The sequence below is a fragment of the Hyla sarda genome, chromosome 9 (assembly GCF_029499605.1).
Source record: "Hyla sarda isolate aHylSar1 chromosome 9, aHylSar1.hap1, whole genome shotgun sequence".
NCBI classification, from domain to species: Eukaryota; Metazoa; Chordata; class Amphibia; order Anura; family Hylidae; genus Hyla; species Hyla sarda.
This window is the reverse complement of record NC_079197.1, coordinates 149,626,756-149,651,884: the sequence shown is the minus strand read 5'-3', so window position 1 is coordinate 149,651,884 and position 25,129 is coordinate 149,626,756. Positions and strand designations below refer to the sequence as shown.

General features: G+C 44.6%; 1 protein-coding gene across 1 annotated transcript; it reads left to right on the top strand.

The window, feature by feature from the left end:
- Positions 1-25,084, top strand: LOC130290255 (zinc finger FYVE domain-containing protein 1-like). The gene is made up of 11 exons (XM_056537621.1): positions 1-156; positions 8,451-8,955; positions 9,048-9,265; positions 13,340-13,446; positions 15,670-15,778; positions 17,275-17,372; positions 18,465-18,582; positions 20,337-20,507; positions 21,914-22,091; positions 23,400-23,507; positions 24,588-25,084. The coding sequence occupies exons 1-11, from the start codon at positions 61-63 to the stop codon at positions 24,818-24,820; spliced, it is 1,941 nt and encodes a 646-aa protein (XP_056393596.1). The 5' UTR covers positions 1-60; the 3' UTR covers positions 24,821-25,084.
- Positions 25,085-25,129: the final 45 nt, after the last annotated feature.

The following is a 25,129-nucleotide window of genomic DNA, read 5'->3' as shown; positions in this document are numbered from 1 at the left end:
GCAATGTCTGCTGGTTGTACGGGCTAGAGGTGGTCTCCTCTCCTGGACCCGGCCTGGACCATGTCTGCCGTACTCCTGGAGCATCCCCTGATGATGAAGAGTGAGGAGGAGGGGGAGGGCAGCTTCTTACTGGTGGACGACGACGAGAACTTACAGGTAAGAGAAGAGTGCATTACCATGTCTGCCAGGAGAGGCCACAGGGCACAGCACTTCTGTTCACATGGGGCAGATACAAAGACACTACCAGCTGTACTGCCCCCTGATCAGTCACAGTGCCCCCAGTACCAGCTGTACTGCCCCCTGATCAGTCACAGTGCCCCCAGTACCAGCCATACTGCCCCTGATCAGTCACAGTGCCCCCAGTACCAGCTGTACTGCCCCTGATCAGTCACAGTGCCCCCAGTACCAGCTGTACTGCCCCCTGATCAGTCACAGTGCCCCCAGTACCAGCTGTACTGCCCCCTGATCAGTCACAGTGCCCCCAGTACCAGCTGTACTGCCCCCTGATCAGTCACAGTGCCCCCAGTACCAGCTGTACTGCCCCCTGATCAGTCACAGTGCCCCCAGTACCAGCTGTACTGCCCCCTGATCAGTCACAGTGCCCCCAGTACCAGCTGTACTGCCCCCTGATCAGTCACAGTGCCCCCAGTACCAGCCATACTGCCCCCTGATCAGTCACAGTGCCCCCAGTACCAGCTGTACTGCCCCCTGATCAGTCACAGTGCCCCCAGTACCAGCCATACTGCCCCCTGATCAGTCACAGTGCCCCCAGTACCAGCTGTACTGCCCCCTGATCAGTCACAGTGCCCCCAGTACCAGCTGTACTGCCCCCTGATCAGTCACAGTGCCCCCAGTACCAGCCATACTGCCCCCTGATCAGTCACAGTGCCCCCAGTACCAGCCATACTGCCCCCTGATCAGTCACAGTGCCCCCAGTACCAGCCATACTGCCCCCTGATCAGTCACAGTGCCCCCAGTACCAGCCGTACTGCCCCCTGATCAGTCACAGTGCCCCAGTACCAGCTGTACTGCCCCCTGATCAGTCACAGTGCCCCCAGTACCAGCCGTACTGCCCCCTGATCAGTCACAGTGCCCCCAGTACCAGCCATACTGCCCCCTGATCAGTCACAGTGCCCCCAGTACCAGCCATACTGCCCCCTGATCAGTCACAGTGCCCCAGTACCAGCCATACTGCCCTCTGATTAGTCACAGTGCCCCCAGTACCAGCCATACTGCCCTCTGATCAGTCACAGTGCCCCCAGTACCAGCCATACTGCCCCCTGATCAGTCTCAGTGCCCCCAGTACCAGCCATACTGCCCCTGATCAGTCACAGTGCCCCCAGTACCAGCCGTACTACCCCCTGATCAGTCACAGTGCCCCCAGTACCAGCCATACTGCCCCCTGATCAGTCACAGTGCCCCCAGTACCTGCCATACTGCCCCTGATCAGTCACAGTGCCCCCAGTACCAGCCGTACTGCCCCCTGATCAGTCACAGTGCCCCAGTACCAGCTGTACTGCCCCCTGATCAGTCACAGTGCCCCCAGTACCAGCCGTACTGCCCCCTGATCAGTCACAGTGCCCCCAGTACCAGCCGTACTGCCCAATGATCAGTCACAGTGCCCCCAGTACCAGCCGTACTGCCCCCTGATCAGTCACAGTGCCCCCAGTACCAGCCATACTGCCCCCTGATCAGTCACAGTGCCCCCAGTACCAGCTGTACTGCCCCCTGATCAGTCACAGTGCCCCAGTACCAGCCGTACTGCCCTCTGATTAGTCACAGTGCCCCCAGTACCAGCCATACTGCCCTCTGATCAGTCACAGTGCCCCCAGTACCAGCCATACTGCCCCCTGATCAGTCTCAGTGCCCCCAGTACCAGCCATACTGCCCCTGATCAGTCACAGTGCCCCCAGTACCAGCCGTACTACCCCCTGATCAGTCACAGTGCCCCCAGTACCAGCCATACTGCCCCTGATCAGTCACAGTGCCCCCAGTACCAGCCATACTGCCCCCTGATCAGTCACAGTGCCCCCAGTACCAGCCGTACTGCCCCCTGATCAGTCACAGTGCCCCAGTACCAGCTGTACTGCCCCCTGATCAGTCACAGTGCCCCCAGTACCAGCCGTACTGCCCCCTGATCAGTCACAGTGCCCCCAGTACCAGCCGTACTGCCCAATGATCAGTCACAGTGCCCCCAGTACCAGCCATACTGCCCAATGATCAGTCACAGTGCCCCCAGTACCAGCTGTACTGCCCTCTGATCAGTCACAGTGCCCCCAGTACCAGCCATACTGCCCTCTGATCAGTCACAGTGCCCCCAGTACCAGCCATACTGCCCCCTGATCAGTCACAGTGCCCCCAATACCAACCATACTGCCCCATGATAATGATCCCAGTACCAGTCACTGTGTTCCCAGTAGCAGGCACGGTGCTCCCAGTACAAGCCACAGTACTCCTACTACCAATCACGGCTCAAAGTACCTTCCTCAGTACCAGTCACAGTGCCCAAAGTACCTTCCTCATTGGCTTCAGTACCAGTCACAGTGCTCACAGTACCTTCCTTAGTGCCCTCACAGTACCAGCCACAACCAGCTACCGTGCACTTTTTATATCATGAACAAATGAATAAAAAGCCATCAAAAAGTCCGATCAATACAAAAATGGTACCGCTAAAAACTTCAGAAGACGGCACAAAAAATGAGCCCCCATACCGGCCCGTACGCCGAAAAATAACAAAGTTATAGGGGTGAGAAGATGAACATTTTTAACATATAAATTTTCCTGCATGTAGTTATGATTTTTTCCAGAAGTGCGACAAAATCAAACCTATATAAGTAGGGTATCATTTTAACCGTATGGACCTACAGAATAAAGATGAGGTGTAATTTTTACCGAAAAATGCACTGCGTAGAAACGGAAGCCCCAAAAAGTTACAAAATGAAATTTTTTCTTCAATTTTGTTGCACAATGAATTTTTTTTCCATTTCGCCGTGGATTTTTGGGTAAAATGACTAATGTCACTGCAAAGTAGAATTGGTGGCACAAAAAATAAGCCATAATATGGAATATTATGTGCAAAATTGAAAGGGTTATGATTTTTAGAAGGTGTTGAAGAAAAAATGAAAATGCAAAAAACTTAAATGGGCACCGTCACCAACTTTATTTTTTGATATGTTGTAGTACTTATGTACTACAACATATCTCTAATATACTTTTATTATAATTTTTTTCATTAAAAAGGTTTCATTTACATTTAAAAACCGAGCACTGAAAAAGGACTGATTTTGGAGTGGCAATCAGTCCTTTTTCAGTTAGGCTGCACTCGCTCCCTGCCTGTCAATCAGACAGGCGGGAGCGAGCGCATTGGCTCCCCGGCCACTGGCTGGGAGGCCACTCCTCCCGCACATCGCCGCCGCCTTGTTGCCGCCGCTGTCCCTGCACGCCCGCTGCCAGACTCTGCAGTAACTGCAAGTGTAATGAGGGAACGGGGTATGCGGGGCGGGGGGGGGGGGGGGGAGGAGGGAATGGGCTAGTGCCGTAGCAGGGGGGGGGACGGGCTAGCAAAAAAAAAAAAATAGGATGGTGGGAGCTACCCTTTAAGGGTCCTTAAGGGGTTAAGTGTGTGGTAGCTATCAACAATCTTTGTCTTGCTGCCCTGTTATAAGTGTAAAAGACAGCATGAGTAAAGCTCGCTACCCCGCTTGTTCTCCTGATCGGTGGGGGTCCCCCAACCAATCAAAACTTTTGACATGTAAAATTTTTTTTTAATTTTTTTTAGGACAGGTACATTTTAAATGGAACCTGTCATAAGGTTTTACCTTATATAACTGGTGGCAACATGTTATATAAGGCAAAATCTGCATTTTTACCATGTCCTCCAGGCCTTCAGCGATAATGGATGGTCCCACAGTGTTTGGTATTGACTTGTAAGTCACTGCTGGTCGGACTGTAACCCCGCCTACTAGGCATGATTGACAGCCTGGACACCACTAACATCACTGCCACAAGTTATATAGGGTACAACCTGATGACCGGTTAGGGTACGTTCACACTACAGAATTCCGCGGTGTGAACTTAACATTAGTGTGAATGGGTCTACTCGTGACCCGTTCACACTGCGGAATTTCAGCGGTGGAATTGTTCCACGCAAAGAAAGAACATGTTCATTCTTTGCGCGGATTCCGCAAGCACTGCATAGCTGTCAATGGTGACGGCTCAGTGCCCCGGCATCCACGGCAGCGTCCGCCAGGCGGAATCTCCGCCCGCTAAATTCAGTGAGCGGAGGTTCCGCAGTGTGAACGCACCCTTGGCCATACACACTAAATGAATGCGACCAAACCTGTCAAGGCAGTCTAAGCCAGTCTTTCCCAACCAGTGTGCCTCCAGCTGTTGCAAAACTACAACTCCCACCATGCCCGGACAGCCTTTAGCTGTCCGGGCATGGTGGGAGTTGTAGTTTTGCAACAGCTGGAGGCACACTAGGCAATACTGATATAATGTATGGGGAATGGGGGTATCTGGTCCATCCCTTAAAAAGGTACTCCGGTGCTTAGACATCTTATCCCCTATCCAAAGGATAGGGGATAAGATGCCTGATCGCGGGAGTCCCGCCGTTGGGGACCCCCGTGATCTTGCACGCGACACCCAGTTTGTAATCAGTCCCCGGAGCGTGTTCGCTCCAGGACTGATTACCGGCGACTACAGGGCGCGCGGCGTGTGACGTCACACCCCCGCCCCCGTGTGGTGTCACGCTCCGCCCCTCAATGCAAGGGGGTGTGATAGCTGTCACGCCCCCTCCCGAAGGCTTGCATTGAGGGGCGGAGCGTGACATCACACGGGGGCGGAGGCGTGACGTCACACGCCGCGCGCCCTGTAGTCGCCGGTAATCAGTCCTGGAGCGAACACGCTCCGGGGACTGATTACAAACGGGGTGCCGCGTGCATGATCCCGGGGGTCCCCAGCGGCGGGACTCCCTCGATCAGGCATCTTATCCCCTATCCTTTGGATAGGGGATAAGATGTCTAAGCACCGGAGTACCCCTTTAATAGAAGATGAGTTTCTTAGATTAAAGGGGTATTCCAGGAAAAAACATTTTTTTTTATATATCAACTGGCTCCAGAAAGTTAAACAGATTTGTAAATTACTTCTATAAAAAAAAAAAATCTTAATCCTTTCAGTACTTATGAGCTTCTGAAGTTAAGGTTGTTCTTTTCTGTCTAAGTGCCACGTGTCTCAGGAACCGCCCAGTTTAGAAGCAAATCCCCATAGCAAACCTCTTCCAAACTGGGCATTTCCCGAGACACGTGTCATCAGAGAGGATTTAGACAGAAAAGAACAACCTTAACTTCAGAAGCTCATAAGTACTGAAAGGATTAAGATTTTTTTTTATAGAAGTAATTTACAAATCTGTTTAACTTTCTGGAGCCAGTTGATATATAAAAAAAAGTTTTTTCCTGGATAACCCCTTTAAAAAGAAGCAAACTGCGCTCTGGAAACCTATAAGTGTGTCATAAAGAAAATAGGACAGATGATGTTCTCTGGTTTTTTATAGCTCACAATTAGAATTTTGGTTATTTTTATTCTTGCAAATCATTTGGACTGAGCCTGGGGAAAGCCATCTGGGATTAGTGGGGTCCCAGTGAGGAAATGCACTGATGAACAATGACACTGGGGGATCTGCTCATCGGAATCACATTGTCAGCGAGAATCTGAAACACAAAACTGGGCTGTAGGTTCAGCTGAGCATGAGACGCCTGCCTGGTCGGATCGGAACAAAAGAAACGCTACTCACTGGCATTTATGGGGTCACTGACTGACACGTTTAATATAATGTACTGATGCATCTGCGACCCATTGGAACAGATTTTTTTTTAAATGCAGTGATCCCTCAACATACGATGGTAATCCGCTCCAAATGAACCATCGTTTGTTGAAACCATCGTATGTTGAGGGATCCGTGCAATGTAAAGTATTGGAGGTTATACTCACCTGTCCCCGCCGCTCCGGAATGTCTCTGCTTCCCGGGCATCCTCGCTCTCCGTTGCCGCCATCATGTCGCTATGCACGCTGCTCCTATTGGATGATGGGACGGCGTATGCAGCGACGTGATGACGATGATGGAGAGCGCCGACGATGCAGGGGACCCCAAAGAGGATGCGCCGGAGCCCCGAGGACAGGTAAGTGATCGTCAGCGGACCACACGGGGCACCGTAAACGGCTATCCGGTGGTAGGTGAAGAAGTCTGCGCTGCCGGATAGCCGCTTATGCGATGGCCCCGACATACAAAAGCATCGTATGTTGATGCTGCCTTCAACATGTGATGGCCTCTGAGAGTGATCGTATGGTGAAATGATCGTACGTCGGGGGCCATCGTAGGTCGGGGGGTCACTGTATATTTATATAATCTGTATCACAAGTCCATGTTCTCTCTATTGGGCCCTTATTGTTACAGCTGCAGAGCCATAGTCCAGTGCTCATAGCCTTTATGGGATCATAATTTGCCCCTGATACTTATATCAGAATCCTGCAAAAATTGGGGTCATATTTAAATGGGTACTCCGCTGCTCAGCGTTTGGAACAAGCCAAGAGCTTGTGACATCACAGCCCTGCCCCCCATGATGTCACGGCCCGCCCCTCAATGCAAGTCTATGGGAGGGGGTGTGACAGCTGTCACACCCCCTCCCATAGACTTGCATTGAGGGGGGTGGGGGCATGACATCATGAGGGGCGGGGCTGTGACGACACAAGCTCCCGGCGCCGGCTCCAGCGTTGAGAACAGTTTGTTCCAAACGCTGAGCAGCGGAGTACCCCTTTTAAAGCTGTAGATTTGATGTTGTGTTCATTCATTTAGTTTACATTAAAGGGGTACTCAGGTGGAAAACTTTTTCCTTTTTTATTTTATTTTTTAAACTGGTGCCAGAAAGTTAAACAGATTTGTAAATGACTTCTATAAAAAAAAATCTTAATCCTTCCAGTACTTATCAGCTGCTGTATGCCCCACAGGAAGTTATCTTCTTTTTCAATTTCCTTTCTGTCTGACCACAGTGCTCTCTGCTGACACATCTGTCCATTTCAGGAACTGTCCAGAGCAGGAGAGGTTTGCTGTGGGGGTTTTCTCCTGCTCTGGACAGTTCCTGACATGGACAGAGGTGTCAGCAGAGAGCACTGTGGTCGTGACAGAAAAGAAATCCAAAAGGCGTTCGGCACCGTTTGTTCCAAATGCTGAGCAGCGGAGTACTCCTTTAAGCGCCAATTGCGCCAGAGGCTGCTGCAAGTAGAATATTCTGACCAGAATTTCTGTAGTATGCAAGGGCCCAGTATTGGACTAACCTTTGTATAGTAATGCTCTATAGAATGGGATGGAAATCTAATGGATCTTGCAGTTGTCCATATAGTTGTTCACTAACCATCAAGCACATCCTTACTAATATCTACATTTTAGGGTTCAAGCACATGAGCATCTTACATATCTGTATCATAAGGATCCAGGATATGGGGCCCATAGAAGCCATGAGAGGATACGATATAGAGTCATTTATAAACAGCACATGGTTGCTGGGGCTCCGTTGCATTGCACACCAGGAGTTTTAAAGGGGTATTCCATGAAAAAACATTTTTCTTCATATCAACTGGCTCCAGAAAGTTAAACAGATTTGTAAATGACTTCTGTTAAAAAATCTTAATCCTTCCAATAATTATCAGCTGCTGAAGTTGAGTTGTTCTTTTCTGTCTGGCAACAGTGCTCTCTGCTGACATCTCTGCTTGTCTCGGGAACTGCACAGTAGAAGAGGTTTGCTATCGGGATTTGCTTCTACTCTGGACAGTTCCCGAGACAGGTGTCAGGTGACAGGTGTCATCAGAGAGCACTTAGACAGAAAAGAACAACTCAACTTCAGCAGCTCATAAGTACTGAACGGATTAAGATTTTTTTTAATAGAAGTAATTTACAAATCTGTTTAACTTTCTGGAGCCAGTTGATATATATAACAAAGTTTTTTTTCCCTGGATAACCCCTTTAAACAGATTTGTAAATGACTTTTATTAAAAAAATCTTAATCCTACCAGTACTTATCAGCTACTGAAGTTGAGTTGTTCTTTTCTGTCTGACCACAGTGCTCTCTGCTATCACCTCTGTCTGTCTCAGGAACTGTCCAGAGTAGCAAATCCCCATAGCAAACCTTTCCTGCTCTCGACAGTTCCTGAGACAGACAGAGGTGTCGGCATAGAGCACTGTTGTCAGACAGAAAAGAACAACCCAACTTCAGCAGCTGATAAGTACTGGTAGGATTAAGATTTTTTTAATAGAAGTAATTTACAAATCTGTCCAACTTTCTGGAGACAAAAAATTTTTTCATGGAATACCCCTTTTAAGTTATATAAGAACCCATGACGTAGACTACCATCGAAGAATTGGACCCACCAGCAGAACTTCTTTATTTTCTGCCTTTTAGGTGAAAGATGTGTCAGACCTCCTTACCAAACTTGGCTGTAGTCCACAAGAACCAGTTAAAGTCCTCAGCATATTTGGCAACACCGGAGACGGGAAGTCCCATACGCTCAACCATATGTTTTTTGGGGGCCGTGAGGTCTTCAGTACATCCCCTTCTCAGGATTCTTGCACCATAGGTGTGTGGGCTGCGTACTACCCACCCTTGTCTCTGGTCCTGCTGGACACCGAAGGTCTTCTTGGGATGACTGATAAACAGAATCAGAGGCTGCGTCTCCTTCTGAAGGTCCTCGCGGTGTCCGATCTGGTGATCTATAGGACGCGGGCCGAGAGGTTACACAATGATATGTTCCAGTTTCTGGGAAATGCTTCCAAGGCTTACCTGAAGTTCTTTACCCCGGAACTAAAAGCCTTATCGAGTCGCTGTGGTCTGGAGGTCACGTTGTCCAGTCTTGGTCCGGCTCTTCTTATTTTCCATGAGACGTCAAGGACCGATCTACTGGGTCACGGTGAGAATCCTGTGAACTACTCTCTATTGAAGATCCGGTAGTCTATAATGGTAACCTTATAGGCGTGTGCATTGTCTTTCATTGTTCTACAGGCAGTAAGGTGCATGGACAGGCAGAGACCGACCTTCTGAAGAGATTCCACGAACTCGGGACCCCTCCAGAGGCCTTTAGCTCAATCCACTATGTGGGAGCCAAGACAGTAGTGCCCCCCACTGATTTCTCCAAGTTAAAAGAGACTGTTAAGAAGCAGGTGCTGGATACATCCACTCGGTCATCCAGGCCGCTGGCCCACATGTTTACGGCCTTACAGGTACGATGAAAGAATCTGAACACTTTGTGGTCGCCACTTGTTTATTCTTTTTTATTTATTTATTTATTTTTTTTTTAAATGGGCATTTTTGGGTGGGGTTTGCATAGACTACACTAATCTCCTAGGAAAACACACAAACAGTTCAATAAGCTCACTACTAATGTGCCTTTGGGGGGGATACAAAGAAGCAGCAGACAATGCATGAAAAATAGAATAAACCAGCGCTCCAGAATTCAATGAAATGTCACCTTATTGTAGAACAATTAAAAGAATTATGATGCAAAAATTTCAGTTAAGAATGGGCAAAGTTTGACGCGTCCGGGGATAACCCCTTTTTTATTTATTTTTATTTTTTTTTTAAAGGGGTTATCCAGGAAAAAAAAAATGTTTTATATATCAACTGGCTCCATAAAGTTAAACAGATTTGTAAATTACTTCTATTAAAAAAAATCTTAATCCTTTCAGTACTTATGAGCTGCTGAAGTTGAGTTGATCTTTTCTGTCTAAGTGCTCTCTGATGACACCTGTCTCGGGAACCGCCCAGTTTAGAAGCAAATCCCCATAGCAAACCTCTTCTACTCTGTGCAGTTCCCGAGACAAGCAGAGATGTCAGCAGAGAGCACTGTTGCCAGACAGAAAAGAACAACTCCACTTCAGCAGCTGATAATTATTGGAAGGATTAAGATTTTTTTAATAGAAGTAATTTACAGATCTGTTTAACTTTCTGGAGCCAGTTGATATATAAAAAAAAGTTTTTTCCTGGATAACCCCTTTAAGTAATACACATCCAAAGAAAAAGGATCAATTGTAGGGATATCATACTCATCAGCTCACAGTCATCCAATATACAAAATTACACATACCAAAAAAGAACAGACACCCCCCCCACCCCACCCTAGCCCGAGGAAAGAGAGAAAAAGAGAAAAAAAAAAACCCTTATTTAATTAATTCTCTATATTGATTTTAACAACAGGCCTTCCTCCCATATCTCCCATAACCTTCTAACCCTGGTCTCCCTTCTCCCATTCCTATTGGCCAATAATACTTCATATTTATTTATATCATTTACCAAATTTACACATTCTTCCACCCTTGGAGTCCGTTCTGACCACCATATTCTCAATATTAATAGTTTGGCGCAAAATAATAATTTTAACAGTAATATCTCATTTTTACAATTGTTTTAAATGGGTCATTCTAAAACACTTTTTATATGTCCTATAGACATATCAAAAGTTTAGATTGGTCGGGGTGTGAGTGTTCAGACCCCGACCAATAGCTAGAATGAGCCTAACACGATTAGCATGTTCTCTCCCGAATTTGTGTCACGTGACCAAGAAGGTCTCATATTGTAAGTGTATAGGATCGACTCGCCCACATAGACACAGACTAGGGAGAAAAACTCTAGTTCTTGAACACTCAGACCTTGACCAATAAAGACTTATTCCATATCCCTAGGACAGTGTTTCCTAGCCGGTGTGCCTCCAGCTGTTGCAAAACGACAACTCTAGGACTTAAAGGGGTACTCTGGTGGAAAACATTTTTTTTTTATCAACTGGTGCCAGAAAGTTAAATAGATTTGTAAATTACTTCTATTAAAAAAAATCTTTATCCTTCCAGTACTTTTTAGCAGCTGTATATTACAGAAAAAAATCCTTTGTTTTTGGATATTTTTTTTTTCTGTCTACGGTGCTCTCTGCTGACACCTCTGTCCATATCAGGAACTGTTCAGAGCAGCATAGGTTTGCTATGGGGATTTGTTCCTGTTCTGGACAGTTCCTGATACGGACAGAGGTGTCAGCAGAGAGCACCCTGGACAGAAAGAAAAGTATATCTCTGCAGTATATAGCAGCTAATAAGTACTGGAAGGATAAAGATTTTTTAATAGAAGTAACTTACAAATCTGTTTAACTTTCTGGCACCAGTTGATTTAAAAAAAAAAAAAAAATTTATTCCACTGGAGTACCCCTTTAAAGGGTTAATTCGATGAAAAAAAAAAATGTTTTTTCTCATATCTGCTGGCTCCAGAAAGTTAAACAGATTTGTAAATAATATACAAAGTGTATAACCAATCCTCAAGGATTCTACCCCAAAAGGTACATAATGATGTTTAAATAAAATATAATAGCATAGGATGCTTTAGTTAACAGTTTTATTCAATATATAAAATGGTATAAATAATATATTTATATGGTATAATATACCATTTTATATATTGAATAAAACTGTTAACTAAAGCATCCTATGCTATTATATTTTATTTAAACATCATTATGTACCTTTTGGGGTAGAATCCTGTAGGATTGGTTATACACTTTGTATATTATTTTTCTTCCGGCCGTTGGGTTTCGGCATATAACCAATTATATCCTCGGATTGTGGTTTGTGAGCTGCACGCATTTCTGTAGATTTGTAAATGACTTCTATAAAAAAAAAAAAAATCTTAATCCTTCCAGTACTTATCAGCTGCTAAAGTTGAGTTGTTCTTTTCTGTCTGACAACAGTGCTCTCTGCTGACACCTCTGTCTGTCTCAGGAACTGTCCAGAGTAGCAGCAAATCCCCATAGCAAACTTCTCCTGCTCTGGACAGTTCCTGAGACAGACAGAGGTGTCAGCAGAGAGCACTGTGGTCAGACAGAAAAGAACAACTCAACTTTAGCAGCTAAGAAGTATTGGAAGGATTAAGATTTTTCCATAGAAGTAATTTACAAATCTGTTTAACTTTCTTGAGCCAGTTGATATGAAAAAAAAATTGTTTTTTCATGGATAACCCCTTTAAAATCTATGTTTTATTTTGCAGCCATCTTCTCTTCAAATCTAAATAAAAATAAATAAATAAATGAAACAACTTTGCAAATCATGTTTATTAAAAACCCCATACAGTATTGTGTCAACAGCTCCTATGCTGAGCCGAGTGTTTCCATGGTTACAGACTACATACAAACCTTGTGTAGTCTGATCGTGCAGTCATTTTCTTTTCCATTTGTCATTATTTGGTACATATATTTGGTCGCGACCTGTAAGGCTCTATGAGGCACCATGGGGGGAGATTTATCAAAACCTGTGTAAAGGAAGAGTGGTGCAGTTGCCCATGGCAACCAATCAGATCGCTTCTTTCATTTTTCTCAGGTCTCTTTAAAAATTAAAGAAGCAATCTGATTGGTTGCCATTAGCAACTGCACAACTCTTTCTCTGCACACTTTTTGATAAATCTCCCCCCATATCCTCGGGAAACAACACAATGATGATATTTCTCACAGATTTCATAAATCACTGAACACTAAGGGGGAGATTTGCCCATAGCAACCAATCAGATCACTTCTTTCATATTGCAGAGGCCTTGTTAAAAATGAAAGCAGCGAGCTGATTGGTTGCTATGGGCAACTGGGCAACTTTTCCTCTGCACAGGTTTTGATAAATCTCCCCCTAAAACACTAAGATAGACACAGTTTTTTAAAGCATACCTGTCATATCACAGAAAAAACTAATGCTTCTATATGTTCCTCACTAGGTCATGCAGACATTTTACACCTGTTTTTTATGTGTCTAGCTTCTGTATTTGGCTCAAAAATCCCTCTGTTCTGCTGCTCATTCATTTTGACATCCAACGCCCAGGAAGTGGCATGTCCGAGGCAAGCACTGAGCCCGCCCTCACCATGCAGTCACTTCCTCCCTGAGTCTGCTGTGCTGTGCTGGATCTCTTCATCCAATCACTGCAGGCTGCCCTTCCTCTCTGCTTTTATGCTGCAGTCTGATAGGACAGGAGTGAGCACAGAGGAGTAATAGTCCCACCCTCACTTCCTTGACATTGTCCTGCGCTTCAGCTGAGACAAGGATAATGCTGCAGCCAGACAGGATAATGTTCTGGGTGGTATGGGGACACCTAGTGGTCTTTTTTTTATAAGCCATGATTTCTATATAAAGGAGATAACATTTTTATGAAGTATATTAGAAAGGTTAATGTTTTGCCAAGATGTACAACATATAAAAAGGGTTTTGATTCTGACAGTGCCCATTTAAACATTTAACTCTACAATGATTAAGCTTTAAGTAACTCCTGTATTTTCCTTGCAGAGCCTGAGCGAACGTTTCTCAGGGAATATTCCAGACGAGCAGGTTCATATCACCTCTTTCTTCCCAGACGAATACTTCACCTGTTCTCTGCGTTGTCTGAGCTGCCGGTAATCCTGTGCCTCAGCTATTAACTATTACTTTTATAAGGAGACAGTCTTAAAGGGGTACTCCGGTGGAAAACTTTTTTTTTTCTTTTTTTTTATCAACTGGTGCCAGAAATTTTAACAGATTTGTAAATTACTTCTATTAAAAAATCTTAATCCTTCCAGTACTTATTAGCTGCTGAATACTACAGAGGAAATTATTTTCTTTTTGGAACACAGAGCTCTCTGCTGACATCTCTGTCCATTTTAGGAACTGTCCAGAGCAGCATATGTTTGCTATGGGTATTTTCTCCTACTCTGCACAGTTCTTAAAATGGACAGAAATGTCAGCAGAGAGCACTGTGCTCGTGATGTCAGCAGAGAGCTCTGTGTTCCAAAAAGAAAATCATTTTCAAAAACAAAGAAAGACAGAGGCCAGACTCACCAGTCAGGTCTGTTCTTGTCCAGCCAGCATAGCGGTCTAACAGGCGGGGGAGCGGGGTAGGAGGCGGGGAACTCCAAAAATAATTTTCGCCTGTAGTATTCAGCAGCTAATAAGTACTGGAAGGATTAAGATTTTTTAATAGAATTAATTTACAATTTACATCTGTTTAACTTTCTGGCACCAGTTGATTTAAAAAAAAAAAGTTTTCCACCGGAGTACCCCCTTAACTTACTATATGTGAGGCAGGCCATAGACAAAGGGATTGTAGCTAAAAAGCCACTTTTACAATTGTTAATAATAGTCATTTTTGTTTCAGGTACTAAAATGATTTGTTGTTAAATGGGTCTAAGCTACAGTCACATGTACAGATCACTTCATTGATTGGCGGGTTCCTGGGGGTCAGATTCTGGTGATCCCCCTTGATCAATGATGACCTGACTTTGTAATTCAGCCTACAATTTCCCATGAATCCTCTGGCTTTGGGTGTGGTGTTTGATCACTGCAGCTGGTCATCTCATCAGGCTGCTAGTACGGTCACCCGCGGCAACTTATTAGATTCATAAGTGGGTTGTTGTCAGTTCACATTGTGCAGTTATGATGCGTTTTCTTCTCAGAGTTAGTTTTTTAGAGAAATATTGCCATGAGGCCGAAATGATTTGACCTATTATGACAATTGAGGTGGTTAATGAAAATTTGAGCTTTAGGCTGTGTTCACATGTGTATTTTGTAATGCATTTTTCACACATCTGTACTGCATTTTAGCTGTTTTTGTAGTGATTTTCCAAAATGCTTGTAAAAATGAAGGTACAACATAACAGCAGATTTATAACTTACTGATCTATTGGCGTTCCAGGGCAGTCATGCTCATTAAAGGGGTACTCCGCCCCTATCTTATCCCCTATCCAAAAGATAGGGGATAAGATGTCTCTCTCCGCTGGGGACCCCCACGATCTTCCTCCTGCATCGGGCGTTTGTTTAGAGCATTGAATGCAGCGCCGAAGGCTCGTGATGTCACAGCTGTGCCCCACTCTGGACGTCACGGACATGCCCACTCAATGCAAGTCTATGGGAGGGGGCGTCACGCCCCCTCCCATAGACTTGCATTGAGGGGGCATGGCCGTGACGTCACAAGCGGGGGCGTGACTGTGACATCATGAACCTGCACATCGCCAGTCATCCGGCACGGAGCGAAGTTCGCTTTGTACTCCGGATGTCTGTGGTGCCACAGCCGAGATCGCGGGGGTCCCCAGCAGCGGGACCCCCGCGATCAGATATCTTATCCCCTATGCCTTGTATAGGGGATATGATGTCTATGGGCAACCTCCTGATGTCTATGACAACCCCCTGTGTATATACATATGAGACGTGAAGCCCCCCACATACTTGAGACCACATTCTATGAGCCAGTCCAGATTGGGCACCTTGTGATACAATCGTTGGTTAGATGCAATGAAGCGTCCAGTAGGGGGCAGAGGAGCTGATTGCTGATTCATTACATTGTCAGGCAAAGTCCTAACCTTCGTTCATGGGATAGAAAATGTTGATTTCCTTTGTAATAATATATTTATTTATAATTTTTTTTACTAGTTTTTATCATGTTGAATTCTTTCCATTGATGACCATCCAACTCCTGACTAACTAGTTCCACGTTGAAACAAAATGTCTTATCCAGCGAGTAAACATGGAAGCTGGAATCCTGCTGGATCTAATTACGGGAAACTGTTACATTTCGTGGGTGGATGAGTTCCCTGTGTCACTGCCTCCTCTCTTATTATTGTAAATGTGTTATTTATTACCAACAGGTCTCGATGCAAGAACAGGATGAACCATCTGAAGGACGGCGTCCCCCACCGAGCAGATGGCCTGTGCCAATATGCCCATGAATATAACAACAAAGTTTTGATATGCAGGGTGAGTGCAAGGAGTAAGCAGCACAAAAAGAGGAACATAGAGGGCATTGCTATAAGGGTACGTTCAGACGAGCGGATTTCGCTGCGGATCCGCCGCTGAAGGACCTCCTGTATGCTGCCTTTACATGTGCCTGCTCGGAACGGCAATATGCCGCTACGAGCAGACACACTGCGATGTGCGAGTTGACGCGCATGCGCAGTATACTCGCACATGGGGGCAGCTCTCGGCCTGGCTCATTGAGCAGGGGGAGCGGCTGCGATGTGTGTGAGTACACCGCGCATGCACAGCGACTCGCACTTCGCTTCATTGTGTCTGCACGTAGCAGCGTATTGCCGCTCCTAGCAGGCATATGTAAAGGATCCTTCAGCGGTGGATCTGCAGCGTAAAATACACTGTAAATCCGCTCGTCTGAACGTACCCTAAGACTGTATAAGATCACATGCTACTTTTACTAGAATGATCCCCTCTGTATCCCCGCTCTGCTGGAGGGGCTGTCATGTTTTCTGAAGCTTCCTAGTTATTCCCTCTTGGAGAGAGGCCTGGAGTCTGTCTTCCTCTTCACAGACTACAACCTGTCCTTCTCTCCTGCTTGTTTCTTCCTTCATTACTCTTAGGCTGCATTCACACCACGTTTTGGCAATACAGTTCCCGTATACGTTTTAAATATGAAAACCGTACGGAACCATATTGAAAACCGTATGCATTGACTCTCCATTGAAAACCGTATGCATTGACTCTCCATTGTAAACCATATGCCAAACGATCAAACGAGGCATCAGGTTGTGTCCGTTTTGCGTCTTGTACGGTTTTGTCAGTTTTTTTTTCCGTACCCAAAACCGTAGCCTAACACTGTTTTTTGGTCCGGGTGAAAAACCGTATTGAAACCGTATAAGTTTTTTTTTTTAACATGGGAGTCAATGGGAACCGTAGAGAACCGTATGATCGTACTGTTGCATCTGGTTTTCACCATACGGTTTTTGACTTTGCACAGTTTTTTTTCTTGGAATTTCAATCAAACAAGTTAAACTTTATTCATAATGGAGTGAAAAGTTAAAAACTTAAAGAAAAAAACGGATGCAACCGGACATCATTTTTTCAACCGGAATTTCAACCGAAATCCGTTTTCAACCTGGGAACTGTATTGCAAAAATGTGGTGTGAATGCAGCCTTATTTTAGAGTCGTGTTTGATGGCTCAAGTTTTTATGTAAATGAGCGCCATTTAGAGAGAGGTCTAGGAACACCCTATGTGTGCTTAGCTGGTCCACTTGTGGGCCGCATCACATGGTCACTTTGCAGCCCCTTTCTGTATTTCCTAAAGTTTGTGCTTAAGATTTAGTTTCCTTACGGGGGAAGATTGCATACATTTAGAATTACAATAAAAGAGAAAAAAAATATTGTTCAGAACCAAAGCTTTGCCCCATAAAAGGACCTTTGGGGCAGTTAAGTGAGTATTAAACTAAATAAATGTCCTATTAATTCTGTCTCTTTCTCACAGCGCTGTTATGAGAGTGGACGAGAAATGCTGGTCATCCCAAAGACGGTGGCATCCACAGACAGCCCATGGATGGGTTTGGCCAAGTATGCTTGGTCCGGGTGAGTTTCAAAAGTGTGTTTATACTAGAGGCAAACCCTCTCAAATGTTGGCCCTAATAGAAATCTGCCATCACCCATCTAGCAAGTGTTGTGCTTCTAATCAGGGGGGGGTGCAACCGCTAGGACCCGTACTGATTACAAGATTGGGGTCCCATGTCCCCCTGGTTTAATGGTGCTGCAGTCAGACATATGTTGCCGCTTTATTTAACTTTATAGACCTAAAGATAAAGATAACCAAGTATAGCACCCAGTGGTTCATCCCCCACATATTAGACATTTATCACCTCTCCTGCTGACAGGTAACGAGTGTTTGCTGTGTGCTAAATCCTCTACATGGAGCGCATTGCAGATCTTTTAGAAAATGGGGTATTTGGCTACATTTACAGCCGCTCCTTACTCCTAATGCCCTATTTCAGACAGTTTTTCTCTGAGTTTCAGCCCAAAGTGTACTGTCATATAGCGCAAGAATAATAAGCAGTAGCAAATTAATTTTATATAGATGCAAATCATAAAATGTAGCAGTATCCTGTAATACCTTTTTTATTGGACTAACAGAATTTTGTAGAGACAAGCTTTCGCGGTTCCTCCTTTTATCAACTTGATAAAGTGAGGAATTGCGAAATCTTGTCTCTACAAAATTCTGTTAGTCCAATAAAAAAGGTATTACAGGATTCTGCAACATTTTATGATTTCCATCTGCATCACTGGACTAATACGGCTACTCAAATTTATGATATATATATATACCAAATAATTATATATGAAATAATGCCACCATACTCCACTAAAAAATGTACTGATTGATTAAAGCCCTTGGGGTTACTGGGGAGCTTTGGACAATAGCCCAGTTTGCTCCTTAACAGGGAGCCCATCAAGCAGTATTTTGGGGGGGGTGTTCGGCCCGCCACCCCCTGATCTCCGGAATGAAGCGCGTTGTCACCCCCAGCATAGGGTAGGATAGAAACTGCTCTGAGGACAGCTGAGTATCTGGGCCCTTCTCACAGAATATTGCTTGGGGCCCCAATGGTTGGATAGGGAATACGTTTTAGTTACCTGGAGTCACCCTTTAAGTACATAACCCTTTTTTATTAGGTATGTTCTTGAATGCCGAGTGTGTGGGATTGTTTACCGCAGTCGACAGTATTGGTATGGAAATAAAGAACCAGATGGATCAGTTGTTCGACAGGAGGTTCGACATGTCTGGTCTGAGGTACTTGTGAAATATTGGTTTTAGCTCTCTAGTTTAACTTCATAGACATCATGTTCAGTCCCTGTTTAAAGGGAATCTGTTAGCAATTTTGATCCCTCATATCAGTTCCCTTTAGAGGAAAGGTAAAGAGCTTAAAGGGGTTATCCAGGAAAAAACTTTTTTTTATATATCAACTGGTTCCAGAAAGTTAAACAGATTTGAAAATTACTTCTATTAAAAAATCTTAATCCTATCAGTACTGATGAGCTTCTGAAGTTAAGGTTGTTCTTTTCTGTCTAAGTGCTCTCTGATGACACGTGTCTTGGGAAACGCCCAGTTTAGAAGCAAATTCCCATAGCAAACCTCTTCTAAACTGGGCAGTTCCCGAGACAGGTGTCATCAGAGATTACTTAGACAGAAAAGAACAACCTAAACTTCAGAAGCTCATAAGTACTGAAAGGATAAAGATTTTTTTAATAGAAGTAATTTACAAATCTGTTTAACTTTCTGGAGCCAGTTGATATATATATAAAAAAAGTTTTTTCCTGGATAACCCCTTTAAGACATATAGAGGGGAATTCATCAATTGTTGTCTAGTATGTGTACTATTTTAGAGCAGAAAAGTCACATTTGATGTTACCTTCCTGCACGAAATGTATCAAAAGTCGCATGCCACTTGATGAATTTAATGGCTCCTACCCCCATGGTACCCGTTTAGACGACCGCTGCAACTTTTTTGCGACTTTCTGAGAAAAGTCGCACATAATGAATCAGTGCCCACTGCATAAAACTAGTCTAAAGCACTGCAAATGGTGGATCAAATATGGTCAAAAGCAAAAGTCTCACACAAGTTACATGGGAAGTGACTGAGACTTTTTGTCTGACAATTTTAGACTAAAAAAAGGTTCTAAATAGCTTGATGAATTCCCCTCATAGTTTCTCTATGACCGGAATTTTTTTTTTATCTTGTAATGTCCCCCGCATGTGCCCTGTAGACGGATCCTTCATAAGTTCCCAGATCACTGTGCACTGAGCCCCTCCTCTTTCCCTTTTAAGTGACAGCCCTTGCAGTCTTCTGATTGGATGCTAGAGCTGTCACACACTGAGCTAGAGGAGGGCTGGGGGAAGTTCTTAATGCTTAAGGCATTTAACATTAAAGGGGTTCTCCGCTGCTCAGCGTTTGGAACAAACTGTTCTGAACGCTGGAGCCTGTGCCGGGAGCTGGTGACGTCATAGCCCCGCCCCTCATGACGTCACGCCCCACCCTCCTCAATGCAAGTCTATGGGAGGGGGCGTGACGTTGTCACGCCCCCTCCCATAGACTTGCATTGAGGGGGCGGGACGTCATGAGGGGGCGGGGCTATGACGTCACGAGCTTCCAGCGTTCTGAACAATTTGTTCCAAACACTGAGCAGTGGAGAACCCCTTTATAGGACAAGTTTCATGCTGAAATATGTGCGGTTTGGTCGAGGATAGTCTGAGCAGCCGTGTACTGCATTGCGCCCCATCAACCAGTCTGGGCATAATGGCCCGGAACTCTTTCCAGCGCACATATTATAGAACTATTCTCCCCATCCTTTTTATGGTACAGTCAGCTGTTACGAGGGCTCAAAACCAAAACAAGATTTCCAATCATGTAAACCTGTGTTACGACAAGGCACTCAAAATGGGTGCTGCGTTCCTTCTCACACGTGTCACATCTGTACCTAGTAACTATCGCCCAATACAACATGACCGCTTGTTTCATTCTCGTAAATCTATTTATTTCCCTGCAGAGTGACTCTTGCTCCGTGGACCAACACAATGCAGCTCAGCGGGTACTGGACGGGGTGACTCTCGTCTTTCAGTCAGTGAATGAGTACAGTGCCGGGCCCACCCGTGCAGTCACTTCCTGGGTCACTGACCGTGTGGCTCCTTCCTACTGGCGACCCAATGCAGAGATTACAGTAGGTTTTACTTTTATAGAGGGAAAAATGATAAAACCATGCAAGCGGTTATGGTCCATTTACCTCCAGTGCTTAATCTGGTCCAGTGATCTATAATTCTACCTTTTTCTAATATTCAAAGTACAGTGATCCCTCAACTTACAATGGCCTCAACATACAATAGTTTCAACATACAATGGTCTTTTCTGGACCATTGTAACTTGAAACCAGACTCAACATACAATGCTATGGAATCTGCAAAACGTGTCAATGGCTGGAAGAACCGACCAATCAGAATGGGCATTTCACTGGTAAAACCCCTGTAGTCCTAAAGTGCATGCACTGACTGGTGTCTGGTAGCGCCCCCTACAGTACAGGGAGGTATTACATGTTCTGTACTCTTTACCTGCACCAGGGTTAGCTGCTCCTTTTGGACATCAGGTGAGGGCGGCACCATTTTACTTTTTTAGGACATTGCGTGTTCTGTACAGGACCCTGAAGAAGCTTCTGTCCTCTACATAGACCAGTGTTTTCCAAAGAGGGTGCCTCCAGCTGTTGCAAAACTACAACTCCCAGCATGCCCGGACAGCCTTCGGCTGTCCAGGCATGCTGGGAGTTGTAGTTTTGCAACAGCTGGTGGCACCCTGGTTGGGAAACACTGAAGTAGACAGTGATTACAGCTCCCAGCAGATCTTTCTTACTTTTATATGTAAGGATTTGCTTTATCTATATTAGTTATCTACTTATTTTTCTTTAATCCTCACTTTTTCCAATTTTTGGAGGACATTTTGGGGCTTCAGAACCAATTACCAGGTTTCCATAGCGTTATGATCTCAACATACGATGGTTTCAACATACAATGGTCGTCCTGGAACCAATTAATATTGTAACTTGAGGGACCACTGTATAATGAATACCTATGTGTATTCCCATCTCCATAATCAGTTTTTAAATTGTGGGGCATGTAAAGTTGTACACTTGTGGTAAATATCTATATCATTTTCAAACTTGCTTCCTTTTCATGTTACTGTTGCTCCTCTCTGTCCCTTATTTACCGCTCTTATCAAATTGGCTGGGCTGCTGCTCATGTACCATCTTCTCCCTATAGCAGGAGAGGACTGGGATCCTACACATATACACTGGCTCCCCTGTCACCTTATCTGCCAGGAACCTTATCTTCAAACACACGGGCTCTGCTCTGCTGCTTGTGTGCAAGTTGCCAGTGAGTCATGCAAAGTGCTAGTAGATTGCACACAACTAGCCAGTGTGTCTGAGGTGTCAATCACAGTGCAAGAGCCCTCCCCACTGAAACCAGGAAGTGAGAGGGTGCTTAGCACCATGCACACCTAAAAACAAAAGGTGAGGAAAATGGTTTAATATTTCCATTAAAATATATCTTCTCCATTTTACTTTTTTACATCCTTAAGGAGTGTCACGGGTGCAAGAAAGTCTTCCAGACAGCTGAGCAGAAACATCATTGCCGAGCGTGTGGCGAGGGCTTCTGTCATACCTGCTCCAATCAGAAAATGCCTGTTCCTGAGAGAGGCTGGGGTCCATCGCCTGTACGCGTCTGTGAAAAGTGTCACAGTAAAGGGCATGGGAAAGGTGAGGGGCAGAATGATGGTGACGTGAAGTCAAGGGATCTTTCTGTTTCTGTTATCTCTGTATGTGGCAGCCTTAAAGGGGTACTCCCCTGGAAATCATTTTTTCTTAATCAACTGTTGCCAGAAAGTTAAACAGATTTGTAAGTTACTTCTATTTAAAAATCTTAATTCTTCCAGTACTTATCAGCTTCTATTTGCTCCACAGAAAGTTATTTTCTTTTTGAATTTCCTTTCTGTCTGACCACAGTGCTCTCTGCTGTTCATTTTAGGAATTGTCCAGAGTAGGAGCAAATCCCCATAGAAAAACCTCTCCTGCTCCGGACAATTCCTGAAATGGACAGAGGTGTCAGCAGAGAGCACTGTGGTCAGACTGAAAGGAAATTCAAAAAGAAAATAACTTCCTGTGGAGCAAATAGAAGCTGATAAGTACTGGAAGGATTAATATTTTTTAATAGAAGTAATTTACAAATCTGTTTAACTTTCTGCCACCAGTTGATTAAAAAAAAAAGTTTCCAGGGGAGTATTGCTTTAACATGCAGAATATGATGAGGGGATCACCATTCTTCTGTTGGTTGGGGGTTCCAGAGTAGTCCAAGACAAGTATAGAAACGGGCCTCCTAATATGATGTCTGATTGTTCCCCAAGGAAAGAGAAATTCTGCACAGTTTCTTGCCACATTTTCCTAGACAAAGGAAAGGAACCATCTAAGGCTGGGTTCACACTACGTTTTCTCCCATACGGGAGCGCATACGGCAGGGGGGAGCTAAAACCTTGCGCTCCCGTATGCCTTCGTATGCGCTCCCGTGTGTCATTCATTTCAATGAGCCGGCCGTAGTGAAACGTTCGGTCCGGTCGGCTCATTTTTGCGCCGTATGCACTTTTCCCCCGGACCTAAAACTGAGGTCAACCACGGTTTGAGGTCCGGTCGTAAAAGCGCATACGGCGCAAAAATGAGCCGACCGGACCGAACGTTTCACTCCGGCCGGCTCATTGAAATGAATGACACACGGGAGCGCATACGAAGGCATACGAGAGCGCGAGGTTTTAGCTCCCCCCTGCCATATGTGCTCCCGTATGGGAGAAAATGTAGTGTGAACCCAGCCTAAGACAGGGACCCATGGCAGCTGCATGGTTTTGCCACTATGGCCCTTGCCAAGACTGAGAATAGGGCTTCTCGTTCTCATTTTCATGGTCACTCTTTATTAAAGTAAATCTGGGATGTGAAAACCGCATGATGACATAACATATAACAGGACATATATTCATACATATATTTTTGTTTTGCTATGTTTGTGATTGTCCTTTACAGATCGTCCAGCACGGGAAGATGATGGGAGTAATCTCTTACCTCGCAAAGTGACTGAGATGGCTCAGGGCACGCTGAACGTGGTGTCTTCTGTCATCGAATATCCTCTGTGTAATGTTCTTTTCTTTCTTTTTATGTTCAGTATCATTTTATAAATTTATAAAGAAACACAACAAACTCACACTATTATGGCCAGAAAGGGGGGGGGGGGGGGGTCAAGCTTCACACAGGGTTTTGGGTGTAAATCAGTGTTTCCCAACCAGTGTACCTCCAACTGTTACATGCAACAGCTGGAGGCACACTGGTTGGGAAAAACTGGTTTAAATCGGTTAGCCAGGAAAGAAACTTTTTATATATAAATATATATATATATATATATATATATATATATGTCCATATATATATGTGTATATAATCAACTGGCTACAGAAAGTTAAACAGATTAGTAAATTACATCTATTAGAAAATCTTAATCCTTTCAGTACTTATGAGCTGCTGAAGTTGAGTTGTTCTTTTCTGTCTAAGTGCTCTTTAATGACACCTGTCTTGGGAACTGTCCAGAGTAGAAGCAAATCCCCATAGCAAACCTATTCTACTCTGTGCAGTTCCCAAGACAAGCAGAGTTGTCAGCAGAGAGCACTGTTGTCAGACGGAAAAGAACAACTCAACTTCAGCAGCTGATAATTATTGGAAGGATTAAGATTTTTTAATAGAAGTAATTTACAAATCTGTTTAACTTTCTGGAGCCAGATGACACACACACATATATATATATATATATATATATATATATATATATATATATATATATGTATGTGTGTGTGTGTATATATATATATATAAGTTTTTTTTCCTGGAATACCCCTTTAAATATTCACTTACATATGACTAGAAGCAGACAAGATAGCTCAGTATTTAGGCGAACAGAATCTATCAGAAAATTTCAGCTTGAAAATTCTTTTGATACAGTGTCTAAATGTTTTCAATGGGATTCCGTTGCACCGTGCAAAGGGCGAAATTTCGGATTTCGGGGTCTGCCGAAAGGATGAACACATGTTATACAGTTTTCAAATTCTCCCAAAGTATCTGGCTGCCGGAGAGTGAAAACATGACGTGAATGCACCCTCACTGTGGTATTTTTGGGGGGAATCATTCAATTGAACTCATTGGGTTTTCTCTAATAATTTACAGATTATGTGAAGGAAGCGGCACGCCCCAGCTACTGGGTATCGGACCAAGAGATCACCCACTGCCATGGGTGCAAAAAAACATTCACACCTAAATTGTCGAGACATCACTGCCGGGCGTGCGGCCAGGGTTTCTGCCAGGGGTGCTCGGATTTCCAGCGACCGGTCCCTTCTCGTGGGTGGTATCATCCTGTCCGGGTGTGCAAGAGTTGTAACACTAAGAAGGAAGACCTGTAAAGCGGATGGGGGCGGCTCTTGGAATCCTTAATCAACTAATAATACAGACCTGAATTAATCCTAGTGGACACCTGTAGTACCTGCCGGCTGTGGGACACGTAACCTCTTACCATGCTTCTTGCCGTGCACTTCTGATCTATTTGTCAGGGATAATTCATATGATCTTAATAACTGGAATCAGGTACCCTGAATATGTTCTTCCTATCTTCCTGATTTACTGGATCACTATATAGAGCAGTGTAACTCAACCAGTGTGCCTCCAGCTGTTGCAAAACTACAACTCCCAGCATGCCCGCACAGCCTTCGGCT

Coding starts and splice junctions, on each gene's coding strand:
- LOC130290255 (XM_056537621.1), top strand. CDS start 61: ATGTCTGCCGTACTCCTGGAGCATCCCCTGATGATGAAGAGTGAGGAG. Junction 157..8,450: donor ACGACGACGAGAACTTACAG/GTAAGAGAAGAG, acceptor TCTGCCTTTTAG/GTGAAAGATGTGTCAGACCT. Junction 17,373..18,464: donor GCCAAGTATGCTTGGTCCGG/GTGAGTTTCAAA, acceptor CTTTTTTATTAG/GTATGTTCTTGAATGCCGAG.